The sequence below is a fragment of the Dromiciops gliroides genome, chromosome 1 (genome assembly GCF_019393635.1).
Source record: "Dromiciops gliroides isolate mDroGli1 chromosome 1, mDroGli1.pri, whole genome shotgun sequence".
Classification (NCBI taxonomy): domain Eukaryota; kingdom Metazoa; phylum Chordata; class Mammalia; order Microbiotheria; family Microbiotheriidae; genus Dromiciops; species Dromiciops gliroides.
Genome location: NC_057861.1, coordinates 537,213,038 through 537,235,521, shown reverse-complemented (window position 1 = coordinate 537,235,521; position 22,484 = coordinate 537,213,038). Strand labels below are relative to the sequence as shown.

The 22,484-nt window shown below is 39.9% G+C and overlaps 1 protein-coding gene across 1 annotated transcript in view; it reads right to left on the bottom strand.

The window, feature by feature from the left end:
• PRKAR1B (protein kinase cAMP-dependent type I regulatory subunit beta) overlaps nt 1-18,488 on the bottom strand; it is a 267,398-nt gene extending 248,910 nt beyond the window's left edge. Inside the window, exons 1-2 of the mRNA XM_044000797.1 lie at nt 18,265-18,488; nt 16,174-16,358 (exon numbers count right to left, since the gene is read on the bottom strand). Of these exons, the coding sequence (XP_043856732.1) occupies nt 16,174-16,350 (177 nt within the window). The 5' untranslated portion in view covers nt 16,351-16,358; nt 18,265-18,488. The remainder of the gene's footprint in view (nt 1-16,173; nt 16,359-18,264) is intronic.
• Between the last annotated feature and the right edge of the window lie 3,996 nt (nt 18,489-22,484).

Genomic DNA, 22,484 nt, shown 5'->3' with positions numbered 1-22,484 from the left:
TCTAATTTTGAGATGCATTAAGATATACCTTCCAGAAAAGAGGTGATAGTGTCTCTACACTCTGCCCTTCTTAGTCCCTCTCTGGAGTATTATATTCAGTTATGAATATCACAGTTTAGGAAGACTATTGAGAGGCCAGAGAGTGGCAGCCAGGATGATGAAGGACCTTGAGTCCATATCACATGAAGATTAGTTCAGCTGGAAAAGAGAAGGCTCAGAGGGAACATGAACTTCTTTTTTTTTTTTTTTTAAGTGAGGCAATTGGGGTTAAGTGACTTACCCAGAGTCACACAGCTAGTAAGTGTTAAGTGTCTGAGGCCAGATTTGAACTCAGGTCCTCCTGAATCCAGGGCCAGTGCTCTATCTACTGCGCCACCTAGCTGCCCCATGAACTTCTTAACGTATCAGAAAGGTTATCATGTGAAGAGAGATTACATTTGTTCAGTTTGGCCACTAAAGGCAGAATCAGCAGTAATTAGTATAAGTTGGGGGAGGAAGGGAAGGGCAAATTTAAGCTTTATGTCAGGCCAAAAAAAACCATAAAAACCCTGCCTAATAATTAGACCTATAAGTGAAATAGACCAGCTCAGGAGGTATTGAGTTCCTCTCACTAGAAGTCTTCAGGAAGAGGTTAGACCACCACTTGTCAATCATGGAAACTCCTTTCCAGTATAGGTTAAACTAAATGCTCACAGAGTCTACCAAAATCTCAAAATGGTAAAATTTCTCATTTTATAAATGTGGAAACTGAAGCCTAAAGATGTTAAGTGACTTGAACAAGGTCATACAGACAACTAGTGGCAAAAGTAGGACTAGAAAATAGGTCTTTTGACTGATTATCCTTCCACTATACCATACTCTGAGATATTTTTAGGTACATTAAATTGTAAGCTCCTTGAGGGTAAGGACTGTCTTTATCCCTAGTACTTAGCATGGTGCCTGGCACAATGTAAACTATTAATAGATGTTTACTGATTGCCATAGACCCAAAACAATGTTTTCCATGAGGCCTGCTGCCTGATTTTTATTAACTTCACTCAATAATTTCTTTCTTTTTTTTTTTTTAAGTGAAGCAATTGGGGTTAAGTGACTTGCCCAGGGTCACACAGCTAGTAAGTGTTAAGTGTCTGAGGCCAGATTTGAACTCAGGTACTCCTGACTCCAGGGCCGGTGCTCTATCCACTGCACCACCTAGCTGCCCCCACTCACTAATTTCTATTACTATAGAGCACAACATATAAATTGGGCTAATGTCAACTTAGATACATTTGTTTAAAAATTATAATTTATAGGTCTCTATCTCAAAGAGATCATAAAAAAGGGAAAAGGACCCATATGTACAAAAAAAATTTATAACTGTTCTTTTTGTGGTGTCAAAGAATTAGAAATTGAGAGGATGACTGTCAATTGGGGAATGGCTAAATAAGTTATTGTATATGAATAAAATGGAATACCATTATGCTGCAAGAAATGATGAGCAGGCAGATTTCAGAAAAACCTGGAAAGACTTACATGAACTGATGCTAAGTGAAGTAAGCAGAACCAGGAGAACATCGTACACAATAATAGCAACACTGTGTGATGATCAACAGTGATAGACTTAACTCTTCTCAGCAATGCGATGATCCAAGACAATTCAAAATGATTCTCATGACGGAAAATGCTTTCCATACCCAGTGAAAGAAATATGGAGTCTGAATGCAAATGGAGGCATACTATTTTCACGTTTTTGGTTGTTTTTGTTTTTTCTTTTTTCTCTCCTGTGTTTTTTCCCTTTTGTTTTGATTGTCCTTTCACAACATGACTAATGTGGAAATATGTTTAACATGATTGTACTGTATAACCTATATCAGATTATTTGCTTCTTGGAGAGGAGAAGGGAAGAAAAGGAAAGAGGGAGAAAAATTTGGAACTGAAAATCTTACAAAAATAAATGTTAACTATCTTTATATGTAATTAGGAAAAAATAAAATACTATTAAGTGAATAAAAATTAAAATTATACTTTTAAGCTATGTGCTTTAAGCAGGGAAGAGTAAATCTGAAGGTCTGAGGACCTGGGTTTGCAACCTGGCTGTTCCATTTACATTTTTGTTACCTAAGGCAAGTCATTTAATCAACAAACATCTATCAATCAATCACTTCACCTCTCTAATTACTTCACCCTCATCTATAAAATGAGGGATCGGACAAGATGATTTCTGTGATTCCTTCCAGCTCTAATTCTTTGATCCTAAGTCAAATTTCTTTTTTTTTTAATTAATTTTTTATTTCTAATGAAGATTTGACTTTTCTCCCTCCCACTACCCCATCACCCCCTCTGAAGAAAGAAAGAAAAATAAAATTCCTTCTTATAAACATGTATAGTCAAACAAAACAAATTCCTATATTGGCCATGCCCCCCCCCCCGAAAAAAGTCAATTCTCATTTCATTGCTGCTCATTAACAGCTATTTTATTTTTTGTTTGTTTGGTTTTTAGGGCAGGGTAATGAGAGTTAAGTGACTTGCCCAGGGTCACAAAGCTAATAAGTGCCAAGTGTCTAAGGCCAAATTTGAACTCAGGTCCTCCTGAATACAGGGCCAGTGTTTTATCCACTGTGCAACCTAGCTGCCCTCAATTAACAGCCATTTTAGCAAGTAGAGGGCTCTGCTATTCATTGGTTGAAGTTTCTGATGGGGGGGGGGTGGGCATAGAGGACGTAAGGTTCCAGGAACAAGTGTACTTGGTGTATAAACCAACTCTAATTTGGTAAAAAAAAACGAAATTTGTTTAACCCAAAAAGGTCATCTTATACAGAGATTTATCAAGCACTTTTCCCAAACATACCTTGCCTATTTTTCTACACCTTTCCTCATATTTTCCACCTCCTCCCACCTTCCAGGTTGGCATGTCCATCCATCCCCTCTCCACCTATCCAAATGTTACCCATCTTTCAAATCTTCGATCAAGTTCCACTTCCTCCTAAAGTCTTCCCTAACCATCAGCCCCAGGTCATCTCAGTCTCTGCTGAATTAACCAATTTCAGAGCTCAGAGACAAGCTAGTCCAACCACATCATTTTACAGATGAGGGCACTACTGAAGATTAAGTGATTTGTCCAAGGTCACACAGTTAGTAAGCAACAGAGCTGGGATCCAAGCCAAGGACCTCTGTCTGTGACTCTGGGGTTTTTTTCATTGTGTCAACCATAAATACTTCTCTGTACCACTCACTAAGCACTTAGCAGAAGGTCATAAAATTTTAGAATTAAATTATACTGCCTAGATTGCCAGTTTTCCTTTTATATGCAACTATCTTGTCCAGCAAATAAGTTAAAAGCTTACTGAGAGCAGGAACCATATATTTTATGATTTCATCATCCACTGTACCCTCTAAGAGTCTGCACACATTACCAAGGAAGAATTACACCAAAGAAGTAGAAAATATATCATCTGAGAGATTTATAACCAGAAAAGGAGGTGACTCATGAGAACAAAGGAAAATGGATGGGCAGCCCATTTACTCCACTGGCATCCACAGAATATCACAAGACTCAACCCTCCTGAGAACACTGAGGGGCCCCTTTATGGAGAATTTATGGGAAAATGTAGATGAATTGAATGGGAGAAGGTACAAGTGGGTTGCAATTTATATTCTTGGGAAGAATATCCATATTCATGAGATCACAGGTTCATCAAAGTATTGAAACATTAACATGCCTAGCATAATGCTGGGTATTTAGTCATCACACTAAATAGTACATCATCACTCAATAAATAATTATAGAGTGATTCACAGATTGTCACTATGTTTTTCTCGTCGGGTTGCCCTCAGGATTTCTCCACCATGCCCCAGAAACTTCATTCTGAAAGATCATTTCAGCCCTAGAATTTACACCTTCAAAGTATCTACTCTTTAACCTCTCTGATTGGATGGCTCCCCCCAGCATCTCCATTTAAGACAGTACCCAGGCTAGCTATCTCATTTCTCACCAACTTTTACTCAGTACTTCTCCATCAGGCCATTCCTCCTCTCCAGGAGGCCCCTTCCTCCTCCCTACCCTACTCCCACTTTTTTCAGCTTCCTTTAAGCCTTTTTCTTCCCCATTTAGTATATTTCTCTAAGAAATCTCCTTAAGGAGATTTTTTTTTTTTAACTTCTATTTGTATTCCCAGCACTTAACATAGTGCCTGGCACATAGAAAACACTTAATAAGTGTTTGTTGACTGACTGGCAACTGATCCAAAATACTAGAGACAACTACAAAAAAAAAAATAGGATAAGGAAAGCAATTCAGAGAGATGAAAGTAAAAATCAATTTGAATATGGAGTTCATCTGAAATCCAGCTCAGATTTCATTGGTTCATGAAATGCCCTTGTCAATCAGATCTATTCGTCAGTCATTCTAAATTTCCATTTGCTTTGAAGGAGCCACTCTCTACAAACCAGGACCTGACTAGAGATTGGTTCCCTTCAGCTAAACCTTCATATCCAGCCATCAGGATTGAAGAGATTACATGAAAGGTATACCCCTTTGTTTTTCATAAACGTTCCTGGATAATAGTATGTTAAGATATTAAATGATTTGAAAATATTGTATTTGCATATGGCAGAGAATCACTGCCAGATGGAAGCTGTTGTAGATTTCAGGGTTTGGGAGAAACATTCAAAAAAAAAAAGATGTGTAGGCCTTCCAGCTAAGTTAATATCATTCACCTGGTTTAATGGAACACAAAAGGGTGAGAGAGAAGAAAAACATATTAGACACAGATGGATTCCTAATCCGCACAGATATCCAGTCCAGGAAGTAAGGCAGTCAGTCATCTTTTGGAAATCACCTGAAATATTTACTATACAATCAGTATCTTTTGATCTATACCCTCTCTCAGAAAGTGTTGAGAACCCAACAATACCCGGGCTATTTTATCTAATGTGTTCATAATATATTTCTTCTGTAACTGACAACAAACTCATTTCCCTCACTGATTATAATCTAAGAATAATGGTCAAAGGAACAACAACAAAAAAGTCTCATCTCACAAACTATGAGCAACTAGAAGTCTGGGCCTGAACAAATAAGAATCTGTGTCATTTGTCTGAGAAATGACACCCTAGCAGAAGGTGTGCTGGAGTTGCTCAAACCAACAAGCTGATTATTACATTTTCACCTTAAGCACTCACATCTCAGACATAGGTAAATGCTACAAATCAGGGTTTGTCTCATTGTTTTGTTGATTGTCTGGACTTAAGAAAGTGAAGGAGAAAATGTTAATTTTGCAAATTAAGCTTAAAAGTGTGCTGAAGAGCTTGTTGATAAATGTTTGCTAACAGGCCACTGCCTTTGAAGCTTTTCCCTTAAGTAGCATGGTATGATGAAAAAGGGGCAACTAGGTGGCATGGTACTGGGCCTGGATTCAGGAAGACCCGAGTTCAAATTTGAACTCATACACATACTAGCTGTGTGACCCTGGGCAAGTCACTTCACCATTTACCTCAGTTTCCTCATCTGTGAAACAACCCGGAGAAGGAAATGACAAACCACTCCAGTTTCTTTGCCAAGAAAACCCCAAACGAAGTCATGAAGAGTCGGGAATGACTGAAAAACAACTAAACAGTGATGACTATAGAAAGAGCACTGGCTCTGGAGTAAGAGTGCCTGGGTTCGAATTCCTCCTCTTATTTCTACTACCCATGGCCAAGTAACCTAATGTACAGGACCTTAGCTTCCTGTAAATCCATAAAATAAGATTCTATTACATGGCTAGGTGGTGCAGGTGAAGTCAGGAAATCTTGAGTTCAAATCCAGCCTCAGACACTTACTACCTGTGTGACCCTGAGAAAGTCATTTAACCCTTATTTGCCTCAGTTCCTTATCTGTAAAATGGGGACACACTGGAGAAGAAAATGGCAAACCATTCCAGTATCTTTGCCAAGGAAAACATGGCTCCCAAAGTCCCTTCCAGCTCCAGAGCAGGATCCTATGTTTTTTTGTTTTGTTTGCAGGGCAATGAGGGTTAAGTGACTTGCCCAGGGTCACACAGCTAGTAAGTGTCAAGTGTCTGAGGCCAGATTTGAATCCAGGTCCTCCTGAATCCAAGGCTGGTGCTTTATCCACTGCGCCACCTAGCTGCCTCCAAGAGCAGGATCCTATGAAACTGACAGATACAAACTATGGAATCTGGGGGGGGGGTAATAAATTCATTACTTACCAGTTTATCATTTATTAAAAAGAAAAAAATTCTACTCCTCCATGTCTGATCATAGGACCATGCCTCTAAAGCTGCTTAGTATTTTAGCTTGTTTGGCTTCTATTATGCCCATCTATGCTATACCTAAGGAAATCCAGTCTTAGGAGTAATCCAATTAGAGCTGTCATAAATTGTACTTATTTTTTTTAAGCTACAGACCTAATAATCTATAAATTCTATGTAAATTTCACAAGTCTATACAATTAGTAAACACCTGCCCTGCCCACAAGTTTTGACTTTATCTTTTAAAATTGTTCTTTTTTTCTTTAAATGTACATTAACTATTCCCAGTAATTCAATTGCAAAACTAGCCTTTACATTTTAAATCCGTATGCTGCCAAATCATTCTGTCTGAAATCAGACAAAACAAATAAGGAGTCATAAGATCTGTGAACCTGCTTCATGAATCTTACTGAAATCTTAGCCATGGAATAGGCACCAGACATTGTCAGGCCTGGGTGATAGAGGCACCTGGTTTGATGGGGCTCTTTTTTTTCTTTAAATGCCCCTAAGTAAAAATTAAGTGAAGACTGTTCAATCAGTAAATTCTCTCAGCCAAAAAAAAAAACCTTCAAAATGTAGACAGATTTGAATTCTAAGGAATTAATTTAACTGTTATAATTTTGCCAATCAGAGAAATTTTACTTTCCAACCAGCAGGCAAGAGCTAGTTTCCTAGTCTTAGCTTTGCCATTGATTGACTGGGTGACCTTGGGCATGCCTCTCTGGGCCTCAGTTTCCTTATCTGTAAAATGAAAGAACTAGACTATTAGTTCGCTATGGTTCCTTCTGGCTCTAATTATTTGTATCTGTCCAGATTACCATAAAGGGTTGGGAGGATTAAGAATGTAAAATGCTATATACATAGGAGGATTCATTATTTGGAGGGTGTGAGAGCCTTCCCTTTTGTAGCTGTATTAATAAGAATTCACATTTATATAGTACTGTTGTTTTTATAAGGCCCCTTATATATACAGTCTCATTTGATCCTCACAACAACACTGTGAGGTAAGTAGTTCAACTCTTTACTTTTTTAAAATTTGGGCTTTACCCATAAAATTACTTCTTTCTTTTTTCTTTCTTGGTGAGGCAATTGGGGTTAAGTGACTTGCCCAGGGTCACACAGCTAGTAAGTGTCAAGTGTCTGAGGCCGCATTTGAACTCAGGTACTCCTGAATCCAGGGCTGGTGCTCTATCCACTGCGCCATCTAGTTGCCCCTCCAATACAAATTAATATCCACATTAGAGCCCACCGAGTTGAAGGGTTTTTTGCCTAAGGTTCCATAGATCACATAAGCAACTGAGACAGGATTCAATACTAGGTTTTCTGTTTCTAAATACAGTGATCTTTCTGCTAGACCACATTGGCTCAGCATAGCATTGCCCCCCAGATTGGCTCCTCTGCCTCCATTTCAGATGAGGAATTCCAGATACCTTGATATGAGCCCACCCTACCCATAAGGCTTCCCACTCACAAGGGCATTTTCAACAACTGAAATGTGAGATGGTGAAAAGAGATGATGAGGGCCAGTCTGGATAGGGCTTATGAGCCACAATCATACCATAATCAAACACAAGGCATAGCTGAAAAAGACAGAAGCCTGCCTGTGACTGAAACCAGCTAGACAAAGAGATGCTCATCCTATCCAATTTTTTTTTATAAAAACAAAAGAACCGGAGGCCAGTTTTTCCACAGGACAGAGCTAGAAGTGACCTTAGGGATCACTTTGTCCAATTCCCTCATTTCACAGTTGAGGTAAATGAGCCACAGAACAGATTAAGTGGCTTGCTAAATGTGGCAGATTCTGGTCTAGCATTTACTTGGATTTCCTGACTCCTAATCCAATGTTCTTTCAGCCAGGCTGATTCAAGTTTTCTTCCCTCAACCCCTCCTCCTTTGTTTAAAATCCAGTGGGGGAAAAAAGAAACTCCTTTTTACAATCTAAATCTCCTAATATCATTGTTCTTCAAATTAGTTCCTAGAATGGGAAAATATGGGGCGCCCACTGCTCTGCTTAGCTTTTCTTCCTCCCCTCCTGCATACACATACACACACACACACACACACAACTAACCAGAAAAAAACAAGATCATTATCTCCCCAGCAGGGACAAAGTGAGACAAATAAGTGAAAGCAGCATTCTTTACCATTTGACGTCATTTGATACGCACATTGGGTGAATGTGAGCAGCTGTTGCCTAGGCTACGGGACCTGTGGTTCGTTCTCTAGATAAGGGCATCTATCCAATCTAAGCCTCCTGAGACAATTGAAAGTCAGTAGCACTAAATATTCACATCTGATCATCCTGCCTTGCTGGTAGGATTTTTAAAAGAGGGCTAAAAGCTGGGGGGAAATAAGGTTTCTTTTCTCAGCCTATTATCACATCATTCAAATACTGACCAACACCTGCTTCATTCCGGATCTGTCAAGATTTGAGGATTAAAGGTTTTGCAACCAGTAAGGAGAGGATGAAATGTATGTACAAAACAAATTTCCTGGCATAAAAATGAAGCCCAGCTTGGAACAAACTGTGGCGGAAAACAAGCCACTTAGGTGCATTCTTAGTCATCACTGAAATAATCATAAGATTGAAAACAGGAACAGTGACAGGTTTCTGAATAGTGCCAGAAGGGCTTTTGTAATGTTAAATTAAAATCTCCAAGGTGGATTAGTTGTTAACACAGTTGTTTTTCACTCCCCAAAGGTCTAATTAAATGCCAGTTTGAAGATAAGGTGAAATTGACAAATCCTCTCCAAATTAAACTGATTCTCCCATACTGCATTTTAAAAAAATAACTATAAAAGTTAACTGCACCGAATCATGTGATTTGGGGAAAAAGATTAGGAAATTGGAAGGGCAGGGGCAAACCTGAAAGGAGTGAGGAGAGAGATGGTTCCAAGGCATTGACATTTAGATGGCAGCAAAAATTTAACATATCCACTCTTTTAAATCATTTAAGTTCAGTACCAAATAAGCAAGAATAATTAGTTTAAAAAGAAACTATCAGATCGAATGCTTTGCTCAAATACCCATAAGTGAGCCACTCAGGTAACTAATCCCTCCTTCTACTCAATTGAATTTGTCACAATCACCTTGCATTAATTTCCCAAAGATGTTCTGAAGGGACCTAGCAGCTAGCTCTCAGGAACATTTTGTGCTATTCTCCAGATGCCAAAATTACTCATTACAACTCTAGGCAAGGGTTAACACATCTACTTCCTTGAGCTGAGGGACTGGCTTTTGCCTCTTCTGGTATTCCCAGTGCAAAGCATAGTGCCTAGCATACCATTTATCAACTGAATACCAGGCATATACATTCATATATTTTTCCAGATGATTTACAGAGCACCTGTCTCTATGGAGCCTAGAATTCTTTCCACCTAGTCATTATACAAAAATATTAATTCATCAATTTTCCTTGCACACAGAAATGGTGGAGTCTCAGATCAAAATTAAATCTGCTTCTTTTCCTTGAGTCCCTTTAAATTTAGCAAGTGGCAATGGATGAAAAGTGGGGTGTATCTGCTTTACTTTTTAAATGAAGGATAGGAGGGAAGTAGAATAGAGAATGTTGTCGATGGCAATAGCAATTGATTAATAAGCTCCTAGAAACAGAGATTACACTAGCTATAAAATGAAGACCAAAATTGTTTTAAGGTAAAAAGCTTCTGGAATATTCCCACATTAAGAATCTCCAATGAAAGGGGACTTTATGAAGGTTTTGCCATGTGAGGGAAGTTCAATTAAAGGGATAAATGATTATTTGTTTTATGTGGTAAATTTAATCTTACAAGTAGATTCTTATGGATCAAGGGTTCCTAACTTATTTTTGTGTTATAAATCCCTTTGTAAGTCTGCTGGACTTCTATCTTGGAATAATAATGTTGCAGGGGAGGGGGAAGGTTTAAAATTCATAATTGAAAGAAATTCTAAATTTCAGTTAGAGGCTGGTAAAAAAAAAATGTAATTATTTTTCCCATTCAACTTCAAAGCCCCCTTGAAATCTATCCACAGATGCCACATTAAGAATCCCCATTATACTGTTTTCTTGTTGGAAACAAGTAATGAAGGAATTTGGAGGCCATTTTATAAAGATCTTGCAAATAACTAAAATATAAAAGTCAGGTTAACACCAAGAGATCCCCCATATCCTTGTGTAGTAATCCAAAAAGTGATTTTTTTTTTTTTGGTCTTGTCCACTATTAAAATTGTCTCTCTCCCCCCGACAACCTCTCTTGTAGCCTTTTCTTGTGATTTCTGGAAGCTTCCGAAAGGAGGCTATCCAATCTCTGTGCCTGTGACATCATGGAAAACCAATCAGATTGTGCCTGAACTAGAACTGGGTGGTCCTTTTCCTCCTCAAACTGCCCTGACTGTATATGTTCTGGGTCTGGTGTGGAGGTGGAGCCCTGCTACAGTTATGTAGTTCCTTGGCTGCTCCTGCTCCTAAATTTATATCTCTATGTTCAGCCTTTAAACGTCCCCTTATGCAAATTATTATAGACCCATAATAAGAGCCTATTGCTTTAATCATTTAAAGGACGGATTCTTTTGCAAAACTTCCTTTCAATCTCAAAATGGTTGGAAAGAACTGTGACTTCTTGATGGAAGAGACTGCCTTTTCTCTATTTTCCCCAAATAATTCCAAATTATTCTCCAAATTACTTTCTTTTCTATTTTCCCCAAATGTTCTGAATCCAGTTTTACCATTCCTGGGAGGAATAGTATTCTTTAGGGTCAGGATAGGATCCAGACCTGTAATTTCAGTGATAAAGGGGATTCCTGAAGGAAGAAATTCTCTCTACAAATACAGGTACAAATAGCTTCTTTACAATTTATAGTCTTAGGGGCAGCTGGATGGCGCAGTTCAAATCTGACCTCAGACACTTGACAATTACCAGCTATGTGACCCTGAGCAAGTCACTTAACTCCAATTGCCTCACCAAAGAAAAAAATAGTCTTAAGAGGGGTTGCCTAGAACACTGAAAACTTAAATGACTTGCCTAGGGCCACAGAGCCAATCATCATGAGAGGTTTTCCTGATTATGGGACCAGTTCTATACCACAAAGGCCTCAAATTCCACTTGGCATCTACTTCAAAAAGCCATAACAAGTCACTTAACCCCAATTGCCTCACTTAAAAAAAATTAAGGTACAGGGGGCAGCTAGGTGGCACAGTGGATAAAGCACCGGACCTGGATTCAGGAGGGCCTGAGTTCAAATTCAGCCTCAGACCCTTGACACTTAACTAGCTGTGTGACCCTGGGCAAGTCACTTAACCCTCACTGCCCCACAAAAAAATAAAATAAAGAGGTGGTAAAAAAAAATTAAGGTACAAAAGTTATCTTTTGGCTTTTCGGGAATCTCAAACCTTTTTCATCTAAAAATTGCTTTTGCTGACCATGTGTCTGTTAAAACAAATCTTAATATAGGTCCCAGAAAAAGAAGGAATTCTAAATATAGCATTTGTCCCAACATTTAATACTAAATAGCTCCTGAATCATACCATGAGCAAAGTCATTTTCAAAACTCCTTTCATGATTAAGTTATATACAAGCAAGCTGAGAAAGGGGGAGAAAGAATGATAATATGCTAGCCAAACAACTGAATAAGAGGGATCTCCTCTCCAAATTGAACAAATCCTCATGAAAATTTTTCTAAAGATTCATTTCTTTGGAAAGATCATTTTTCTACTACATGTAAAATGTTGACTAGCTGAGCATAAGAAGAGTATGGGGAGATCCTAAAGGAAGGTTTTCATTCAACTTAATCTAGTATCTCCATGTTTCACGGAAGAACAATTAGCATTTATATAGCAATTTAAGGTTTTCAAAGCACTGTACATGTGACCTCATTTAATCCCCACAACAACTCTGTCTAGTATGCTATTATTACCCTCATTTTACACATAAAGAGACTGAGGCTGAGGAAGACCAAGTAACTTGCCCAAGGTTACAGAGATCTTGAATCTACCACCACTCTGTCAGAAGGTAGGTAAGTAGTATGCTTCATCATTGGTCCTTTGGAATTGCGGTTGTGGTAGTTATTAAATTGATCAGTTCTTAAGCCTTTTTTTTTCTTCTTAAGCCTTTTGTTTTGTTTGGGTTTTTTTTTTAGTGAGGCAATTGGGGTTAAGTGACTTGCCCAGGGTCACACAGCTAGTAAGTGTTAAGTGTCTGAGGCCAGATTTGAACCCAGGTACTCCTGACCCCAGGGCCGGTGCTCTATCCACTGCGCCACCTAGCTGCCCCTGTCTTCTTAAGCCTTTTAAAGTTGATTTGTGTCTCCCATGGATTTTTTCAAACCTCCCAATAAGCATCTTCCTCACTCCAAGGTCAGTATTCATACCTATTGAGGCACCTAGATAGACAGTTGCTTAAAATTTTTAATAAAGCTATTCCTAGAATGTTGTCTTTTTAGAAAACTGATAGTAGGGGCATAACAGATTATCATCAAGGAAACAAATAATTATGGACATATAGCTACAACTGATAGAAATAAATAAAAATGAGGTGGCCAAATAAAGATGTAAGAACAAAGAACAGATGGACAGCCGGAGTGCTACACTGTTGGAGTGCTACACTGTTACCTATAAATTTTTAGGAAAAAGATCTCGTAGAAGGCTTTGACAACCACTGGGCAGATCTTCTATGAAAAAGCTATGGGAGACACAACTTTGAAAGGCTTAAGAACTCTGATTGATATAATAACCAAGCATGATTCTTTTTTTTTTTTTTTTTTGGTGAGGCAATTGGGGTTAAGTGACTTGCCCAGGGTCACACAGCTAGTAAGTGTTAAGTGTCTGAGACCGGATTTGAACTCAGGTACTCCTGACTCCAGGGCCAGTGCTTTATCCACTGCGCCACCTAGCCACCCCCAAGCATGATTCTTAAAGTACCAATGATGAAGCATACTAGCTACCATTTTCTAACAGAGCAGTAATAGATTCAAGAAGCAAAACAAAGCATGGCTGATGAGAGAATTTGTTTTGCTTAACTATGCATATTTATTAGGAGGATTTTATTTTCTTTTTCAATGGGAGGAAAGTAGGAGATAGAGAAAACACTTGCTAAATACTTGTTCATGGAAAAAAATATTTCTTAAATCTGTGGGAAAATATGGACAAGTATCAGTCATACAGAATGAGAAGACATGAATGGATTGTCATCTACCCAAATGGAGAGAATACACAAATCAATGGGATCAGAGAAAAATTACATCAATTCATCAACTAATTCATACACAGCTACACTTTCATTAATGAAGCAGTTCTAATTAGAAACTGGTTGCCATCAGTGAAGTGAGTTTCTCCAAGAAGATGCTTACCTGAGTGAAGAACAGCCAACCAAATAATCTTCTTAAAAAAAAAAAAAGCAAAATCCTTTCCCTATGAATTAGTTAGGGTAAATTATCCAATATAATTTGTCATTTTCTGACTGTCACTTGTAAAGGTATATTCAACACCAATCATTAGAAAACCCACACATGCAACACTGGCCATTGATATAGTATAGGGCTCCATGTCTAACCAAGAACCTTTCAAAAATGGCCTTGGTTCTTGGAACAGCATAGTATTTTTATAAAAATCTATCCATTTGAGGCGTGGGGTTGCACTTCATTAGGATGGATGCAAGGAGGCATATTCATGCCACAAAATCAGCAAATAGTCATGCAACTGGTCAGATTGGAAAATCACACTGAAACAAAGAACTGATAGAATGAGATCTACAATCTTCTCAAAGACAAATCTCAATAGGAAAAATTGCCTTTGTCCCTAGTCATGTTATTAGGTCCCAACAAATGACTAATGCAACAGTCTCAACCATTTCCATTTAGAAGACTAGCCAAAAGCTAGTTACCTTCATCTAGCTTCGGTTCATATAAATTTGACAGAAATGAAGTGTTCCAACTGAGTCTCCCAAAAGTCTTCCCTACTGCACCTTCTACCTTGGTTTTACAAGCAGTTATCCTAGTCTCTAAAGGAAAAAAAAAATCCCAACTCACCCATTTGTGTGCCACTGCCCCACCATTAATATAACTCCTCTGACCAAAGCTAAATAGTTTTCATAAACCTTAACTCTTACCATTAGGGTACTTCTTAAGAAGTCTTCTTCACGGCAGGCAAAGTATGACTGATAAGACTACTCTACTCTGCTATGGTTACATGCCTTACCCATGAAACCTGACACCGGCTCTAAAATGGACTCGAAAGTAGGTAAACTTTTCCTGATTCTAATACAGCAAATGTTTCATATATCCACTTTAGAATATAGTACACAGATTTCAATATGTAAATAATGGAATTCTTTAAGGACCTTAATGATCTCCTAGTTCAAGTCAGGCAGTGAATACATAACAGAACATTATGCAAAGCTAATTTAATTAGTATTGGGGTTTATGCATAAATCAGTTTAATGAACTTCAATCTCTGTGCTATTGTGATTTGAGATGGGAAATGCTTAATGGTGATAGGCTTGTAACATTACCTACCTGTCTCTCCTTTTCTGGTTCTGCAGGGCATGACAACATACCATACAAAAACCTAGAGTGGAAAAACGCCTTCTTCCATTCACCTTCTTGACTAGATTTCAGAAGAGAATCTTTGAGCCACAGCTAGCTCCATATACACAGCAGCTTGCAGATTTGGTTTTAAATATAAGCAGTCACCTACCTGGTGTGATTTACAGAGTCATTGGAAAGCCCTCCCACCCCCATTCCAAAATATCTCCTCCAATGGCTCACCAAAAAGGCTGAAAGTATTTCATTCTTCATTTAACTCAAAGCATTTTTTGTTAAGTCTAGAGACAAAAAATGAAAATACTAACAAAACAGTCAATGACCTTGATTAACAGTTAGGACTGGATCTATTTATCAGATAGACTAGAAAGGCTTCTGAGGCCCTAAGAGCATGGAACCTAGAACAAATTTTTATGGTAGGATGTAAAGGAAAAGAGGAATTTGGACCATGGGCTCTGCCTGGGAAAAGGTTTGGGACCGTAGTAGGGGACCCTAACAACTAGGGGATTATGAGAACACTATGTAATGAGGCCTGGCTGCCTATCATCATACTTGTAAGTGAAGAGTATATAAGTGACTGAGTAAAGACGTTGAGGGCACATTCTTCATTCCCAAAAAAGAATGCCTAGGGATATATAGTTCCTTCATCACTTCCCACCCACTATGAATTGAGGGGGCAGGATCCTCATTCTCCTGGAGAAAGAGGGAAATCCTGGGGGGATTCAAGTAGGGTATGAACCTAGAGTAGGCACCCTTAACTTCTACTGCATACATATGCAAGGGATTCAATTCACTAGGCATTTATTAGCCAATTGCAGTTTGCTAACAAACAAGATAGATAAGATAGAGCATAAATACAATGATAAGCATATAAGATGTGTTCTGAAAGATCCTTTTTAAAATTTCAACTTTATGTATTTAAAGAATTACTTTCTTCTATTTATTTATGCAACCTTTGTCTTGATGAAGACTCAGACTCCATGTACCTAAAACCATGTTTGGGACTAGGGAAAAGAAAGAGGAGTATTCAAATCAATTTTCTTGAACAAAAAGATTTCTTGCTGTATCAATGGCCACAAATTCCTAAAGGACTGAAATCCAGCCATTTTAACAACACACTTGCATGAACCACTAGCTGTCTCTGAAAATGGCTGAAAGAAAAAAATCCAAAGGTAATGAACCAAATAATGGTCAATTCAACAGCCATTGTGGCCATTGCTTTAAAATGCATGATGGTTTGTCAAAGTTCTGCACTTAATTGTCCAGCTTCCTCATGGAACCATTGAAAATTCACAAACAAAAAAAATAAATCTTTGGGCATTTAAAGCTAAATACCACTTGAACTGCAGAATGGAAAGAAAGGTTAACTCAATATTTTATATGAGTACATTTGTAAATGGAAAATAACAGTCAGTTCAGGCTACTGACCTTTTCTAATTTTTCAAAATGCTCCCGAAGAAATTTCATGGGACGGTCAGGTTTGGAGATGCAAAGGTTTACAATGCACTCTTTCAGAAGCTGTTGAATGTTATGCTTCTGGACATAGAGTTCACATCCTTTCAGACTCTCATCTTCTTCTAGGTTATAGGAGGAAGAAGAAGCCATCTTCAAACCTTGATGAAAGAAAAAAAAAGGAAAGGAAAGAGGGAGGAAGGCAGAAAGTAAGGGAAGGAGGGGAAAAAGAAGGAAAGGAGGCAGTGAGGGAGAGGGGAAGGTAGGGAGAGAAACAGGGAGGGAGGAAAAGAGGAGAGGGAGGAAAGAAAGGAATGATGGAGGAAGGGAAAAGGAAGGAAATGATAAGAAGGGGGAAGAAAGAGAAGGAAGGAAAGGAGAAAGGGAGGAAAGGGAGGGAGTCAGTTAATGAGGGAGGGAAGGAAGGAGGGAGGGGAAAAGAAATGGTACAAGATATGCTTTTTGAATTTTCTACTTGGGGATTTGACACTGCATTTAAAATATTTTAAACAATTGTTTTTAACAGCTGTGGTCATTAGAAATAGATACCATCAAAATCAAACAGCATTTTCTTCCAAATAATTTAGCATTTAGTAATTCCCAAGAGGTTAATATTAATGATTTCTGTGGACTCAAAAATAACTTGCTTTTTCTTACCTCTAATCAGATTCCTATGGGAAGACAAGAGATTATTATATTCTCGTTAGTTCCTAAATCAGATAAATAGAAGGAATATTCTTTCGAACCAAAAAGAAAATGTTGAGGTTGCGATAGAAGGAAGCAGTGATACCTCCAATGGACTATGGCAGATGCAACGAAGATCACACAAATACTTGCTTTGCACATATGCAACCCTTAGTTTTTAAAAGGACTGTTGTGAGAGATGATTAAATATAGTCACAACCCACAGCTTATTGTATCAAGCTGTGACAATTCTAAGGAGGAGAAAAGAGGGAGGTCTGAGATTTCTTTTTTAATTTTTTAATGCTCAATAGTAACCTATTGAATAAACAGACATGTCTTCTTTGTGTAATAATCTACATTGTACACTGTGAATAATGAGGACAAAGGGATCTGTGGGGAGGTCATTTTATCCATCCCCCTGCCAGAGAACAGGAAGAAATTAAGACGCTATCTTATTTTTTTCAAACGTTCCAGAATTCGATTTAACAAGCTTCCATTCCAATGTTTAACAACTCTCCGTGAGGTTTCAGAAAACTCTAGTTTCCCACCAACATAGCTTCAGGTTATGAAGACTGAGAGAAATTTGGCTCCCTGTGGGCAATATACAAGGATTAAACCTTAACGCTGCAAGAATTCCCAGCAAAAAATCATTTCCATTTCCATCTGTTTCAACATCAAGACTAGTCCCCTACACTCCTTATAATATCCGCCGGGGAAGGTACAGAGAGAGAGCAAAAGACACTCTCATTAAGAACTGTATAGTGGCTCACTTCCTCCCCGAGGGACAAAATGGGGAAAGCCTTCAGTGGCCTTTAGGTCCCACAAGGATTGAAATATCCTGTTAAATGTCTCATCCGCTGAGTGTGGGGGGTGGGGGTGATCTGAAAGGTATGTTTTCATACGTCCACAAAAGATCTCCAGCATTTGTTTTATCTCTTATATTGGGGGGAGGGGGGAAGGCGGAGAGGAAAAGGGAGCTTCTTCGTGGCCTGGAGCAAACTGAATTCCCCACTCCTTAGGGCATCCCTCAAACTGGAAGTGGAGGGGGTGGGGGGGAAGCAAGAGACTCAAGTCCAGTCTGGGGAAGCGCCTAGGACAGCAGCTCCCCACGCCTGGGAAGGTGGGGGGGGGGGAAGAGCTGCGGGGCAAGGACTGCGGTTTCTGTCCGAATCCAACGTCCTATCCGCAGTGATGAGGCTGGGATTGGGGGCGGGGAGGGGGGGGTGCAGTGGGCGGTGGTGAGAAAGCAAGCAAAAGGGATGGGAGTGGGGGGCTGGGGGGATCAGATTCCCCAGCTTCGATGGGCAGCCGTGAGGCGGAGGGGCAGAAAGCCGGGTTAAGGGGCTGTCAGAGGGGCAAAGAGAGCAGCCCCAGGGAAAATACCTGGATGCGATGCAGCGAGAGGGTGAGCTCAGCGGCGGCAGCAGCAACCAGAGGAGCAGTAGCGACGACAGCAGCAGCAGCAGCAGCGACGGCAGCGGCGGCAGCTCCTGAGCTTCGGGTCTCCGCACTGCAGCCGGCTTCCAGCCCCTCCTCCCTACAGCCGCAGAGGTTGTAAGGCGGACAGCAGGGCGGGCTCCAGCAGACTGTCCGCAATGGGAGGCCCCCTCTCTCGCTCCCTCCCCGCCCACGGCCCCCACCCCCGCTCCGCCCCTCCCCTCCTGGCTGCAGGTTAACGGCCCCTGCGACGTACCCCAGTCACCCCCCCCAATTAATCGCCCCGAAAGTCTCGGGCAAGTCATTCACCAAGGCAAGCCCTCCTTCCCATTGTCCCCCCCTTTCATCACAGCCATTTCGATACCACCCACCCACCCAGAAAATGTCGCATCCAATTATTCCCCTTTTCTCTGCCTCTGAACCAAAGAATCGTGCTGAAGCCATTTCCCTAGACACTGAGAGGGACTGATGGCCAGGGACGGGCATAGACCCAAGGGCTGCGTTCTGACTGTCACCCATCCCATTCCACATCTTTTAGACAGATACACCTGTGGCCAGCTTAGGCCAGGTTCTGCCCATCTTTCTTTCAGACAACATCCTCACCTTCGAGTTTAAGATTGAAAGGAAGAGTACTAGGCTGTGAACTGAGAAACCAAGAACCTAGAACAGGTTTCAACACCAATGACCAAGTCTTTAGAACTCTCGGGGGTCTCAATTTCCTCAGCTCTAAAACAAGAGGATGAGGCTAGAAGATCCATGAAGATACTTTCCAACTCCACCATTCTAGGAGTTGAGTCGTTGACCCTAGGTCTTAGCTCCGACTACTCCACCCTCCTCCATCTTTTAGAAAGAGACGGAACTGTAACATCTAAAAGCACCCACACCCACACAAATGCTGGCCCTGGGCTACATTGTGAAATGGGTAGTCTGTGTTCTCAGAAAACGCTACCAACAACCCCTTTTAGCATCTCCCTGTCCACTCGTGCTGTCTAGGTTTCTTCTGTCATAGAAGAAATAAATCTCATAAATTCATCAAAGGCCATCTCTGAACCTTACTATGTGACTACTGACAAAGTCATAGAAAAATAATTATAGGGGCAGCTAGATGGCGCAGTGGATAGAGCACCAGCCCTGGATTCAGGAGGACCTGAGTTCAAATCCGACCTCAGGCACTTGACACTTACTAGCTGTGTGACCCTGGGCAAGTCACTTAACCCCAATTGCCTCACTAAAAATAAAAAATAAAAAAAATAATTATAGCTAGCATTTATATAGCACTAAAGTGCTATCAAATATAATAAATAATAGTAAAATATAATAATAAAAATAAATATATAATAAATATGTAAAATATAACTATAAAGCTATATAAACTTTGCAAAATGCTTTACCAAATATTACCTCATTTGATCACCACCTTGGGAGATAGCTATTATTGTCCACCTTTTACTGACAAGGATGAAACCTATACAGAAGGAGATTAAGTGACTTGCCCAGGGTCATACAGCTAGTAAGTGTCCAAAGTCAAATTTGAATTTGGGACTTCCTGGTCTAGCTTTCCATTCACTATATCACCTAGCTGTCTCAGAATTTAAAGATGCCAGTGGTCACCTGGTACCTCTGCACCATGTCTGAAAAATGACAGTGAAGTCTCTGCTTGAAAACCTCAGATGGAGAACTCACCAGTCCTAATTTTCTCATCTGCAGAATAAAGAAAATAAGACCAGTGATCAACCTAGGGGTTATTTGGGGAATTTCAATCTCCCTCCAGACCCCCACCCCTAGCTGCTAAGGCCTTCCCCTTTCAGATTACCCTTAGGACAGCCTTTGTATTGTCAGTTTTTCCATTTAAATATACATTCCTGGGGGCAGGTAGGTAGCACAGAGATAAAGCACAGGCCCTGGATTCAGGGAGAACTGAGTTCAAATCCAACCTCAGGCACTTGACACTTACTAGTTGTGTGACCCTGGGCAAGTCACTTAACTCTCAGTTGCTCTGCTTTAAAAAAAAAAAAAAAAACGGGGGGGGGGGGGACGGGAAGCAAGATGGTGCAGTGGATAGAGCACCGGCCTTGGATTCTGGAATACCTGAGTTCAAATCTGGCATCAGACACTTAATACTTACTAGCTGTGTGACCCTGGACAAGCCGCTTAACCCTAATTGCCTCACTAAAAAAAAAAAAAAGAAAAAAAAACTTGATGGCAGGGACTTTTTTTGCCTTTGTTTCTGTCCCCAGTCTTTAGTACGATCCCTGGCAAATGATGTTGTTTAGTCATTTTTTCAGTGGTGTCCAACTCTTTATGACCCAATTTGGGGTTTTCTTGGCTAAGATATTGGAGTGGTTTGCCATTTCCTTCTCAAGCTCATTTTATGGATGAGGAAACTGAGGCATGCAGGGTTAAGTGACTTGCCCGAAGTCACACAGCTAGTTAGAGTCTAAGGCCAGTTTGGAATTCAGGAAGAAGAAAGAGGCTTCCTGACTCTAGGCTGGGCACTCCATTCACTTTACCAACCAGCTGCCTGGGCCGTAGCTAGTGATGCAGACATCATCAGAGGCAGTATATCTGAAAACTCAGATTATCATGAGATATCAATGAAAATATTGTACAGTCTCAATCTAAACATGTATCTTGGGTGAATATCCTCAAAACCCCATACAACCCTCACTCCGGATTGTAAAGAATGTGACTATTTGTTCTTCCTTATTTATGTTTCTTTCAATGTTTCTTATTCAAGGACATAAAAAATCCCTGAACTGGTTACATATATCAGATATGTCTTAGACTGTTAACCCCTGGTGAGCTGGAATTCAATTCAACATTTATTGAGGCCTCCTCCCAGCTTCAAAATACAACACTTGGGGTGCTCAAGGAGATAAAGTGATGAGTATGTCCTTGTCCTTGAGAATCTTCTGAAAACTGCCATCCCAGCTGACTCCTTTTACTGGCTATCCCAGATCCTTGTCTAGGCCATAGGACCCTAAATTTAGACTTAAAAGTCCACAGTTGTTTCCTTGTGGTCTCACCATTAGAATGTGAGCTCCCAATTTGGAATTATGCCCAAAGGGCAATAAAGCTGTGCATACCCTTTGACCCAGCAATACCACTTTTGGGTCTTTTTCCCAAACAGATCATGGAAGGGGGAAAGGGACCCATATGTACAAAAATATTTATAGCTGCTCTTTAAGTGGTGGCAAAGAATTGGAAGTTGAGGGGGTGCCCATCAATTGGGGAATGGCTGGACAAGTTGTGGTATATGAATACAATGGAATACTATTGTGCTATAAGAAACGATGAGCAGGAGGAGTTCAGAGAAACCTGGAGGGTCTTGCGTGGGCTGATGATGAGTGAGATGAGCAGAACTAGAAGAACATTGTACACAGTAACATCAACATTGAGTGTTGATCTACTGTGATGGACTATATTCTTCTCACCAATGCAATGGCACAGAAGAGTTCCAGGGAACTCGTGATGGAAGAGGATCTCCAAATCCAGGAAAAAAAAAAAAAGAACTGCGTAGTATAGATGCTAAATGAACCATACTATTTCTTTTGTTTTTGATGCTGTTGTTTTTTTTTCTATTTTGAGGTTTTCCATCATTGCTCTGATTTTTTTCTCTTATAACATGACTAATGCAGAAATAGGATTAATGTTATTATGTGTGTGTGTGTGTGTATATATATATATATATAACCTATATCAGATTACCTGCTGTCTAGGGGAGGGGGGAGGGAGGGGAGGGAGGGAGAAAAATCTGAAATTGTAAAGCTTGTATAAACAAAGGTTGAGAACTATCTTTACATGTAACGGAAAAAAAATAAAATACTTTATTAATTAAAAAAAAAAAAGAATGTTAGCTCCCTGAGGTAAGGGAACTGTTTGTGCCTTTCTTTGTATCCCCAGCACTTGGTACAATGCCTGTAAGTGATTAATAAATTATTGTAACTTGGAAAGGTATTTAGAGGTCATCTAGTCAAAACCCTCATTTAACAGATGAGAAAACTGAGGTCCAGAGACATCATTTGTCAGTCCAAGGCCACATAGGTAATGGTAGAGCCTGGATATAAACTTGAATCCTGGAGCAGCTAGGTGGCTCAGTGGATAAAGCACCAGCCCTGGATTCAGGAGAACCTGAGTTCAAGTCTGGCCTCAGACACAACACTTAC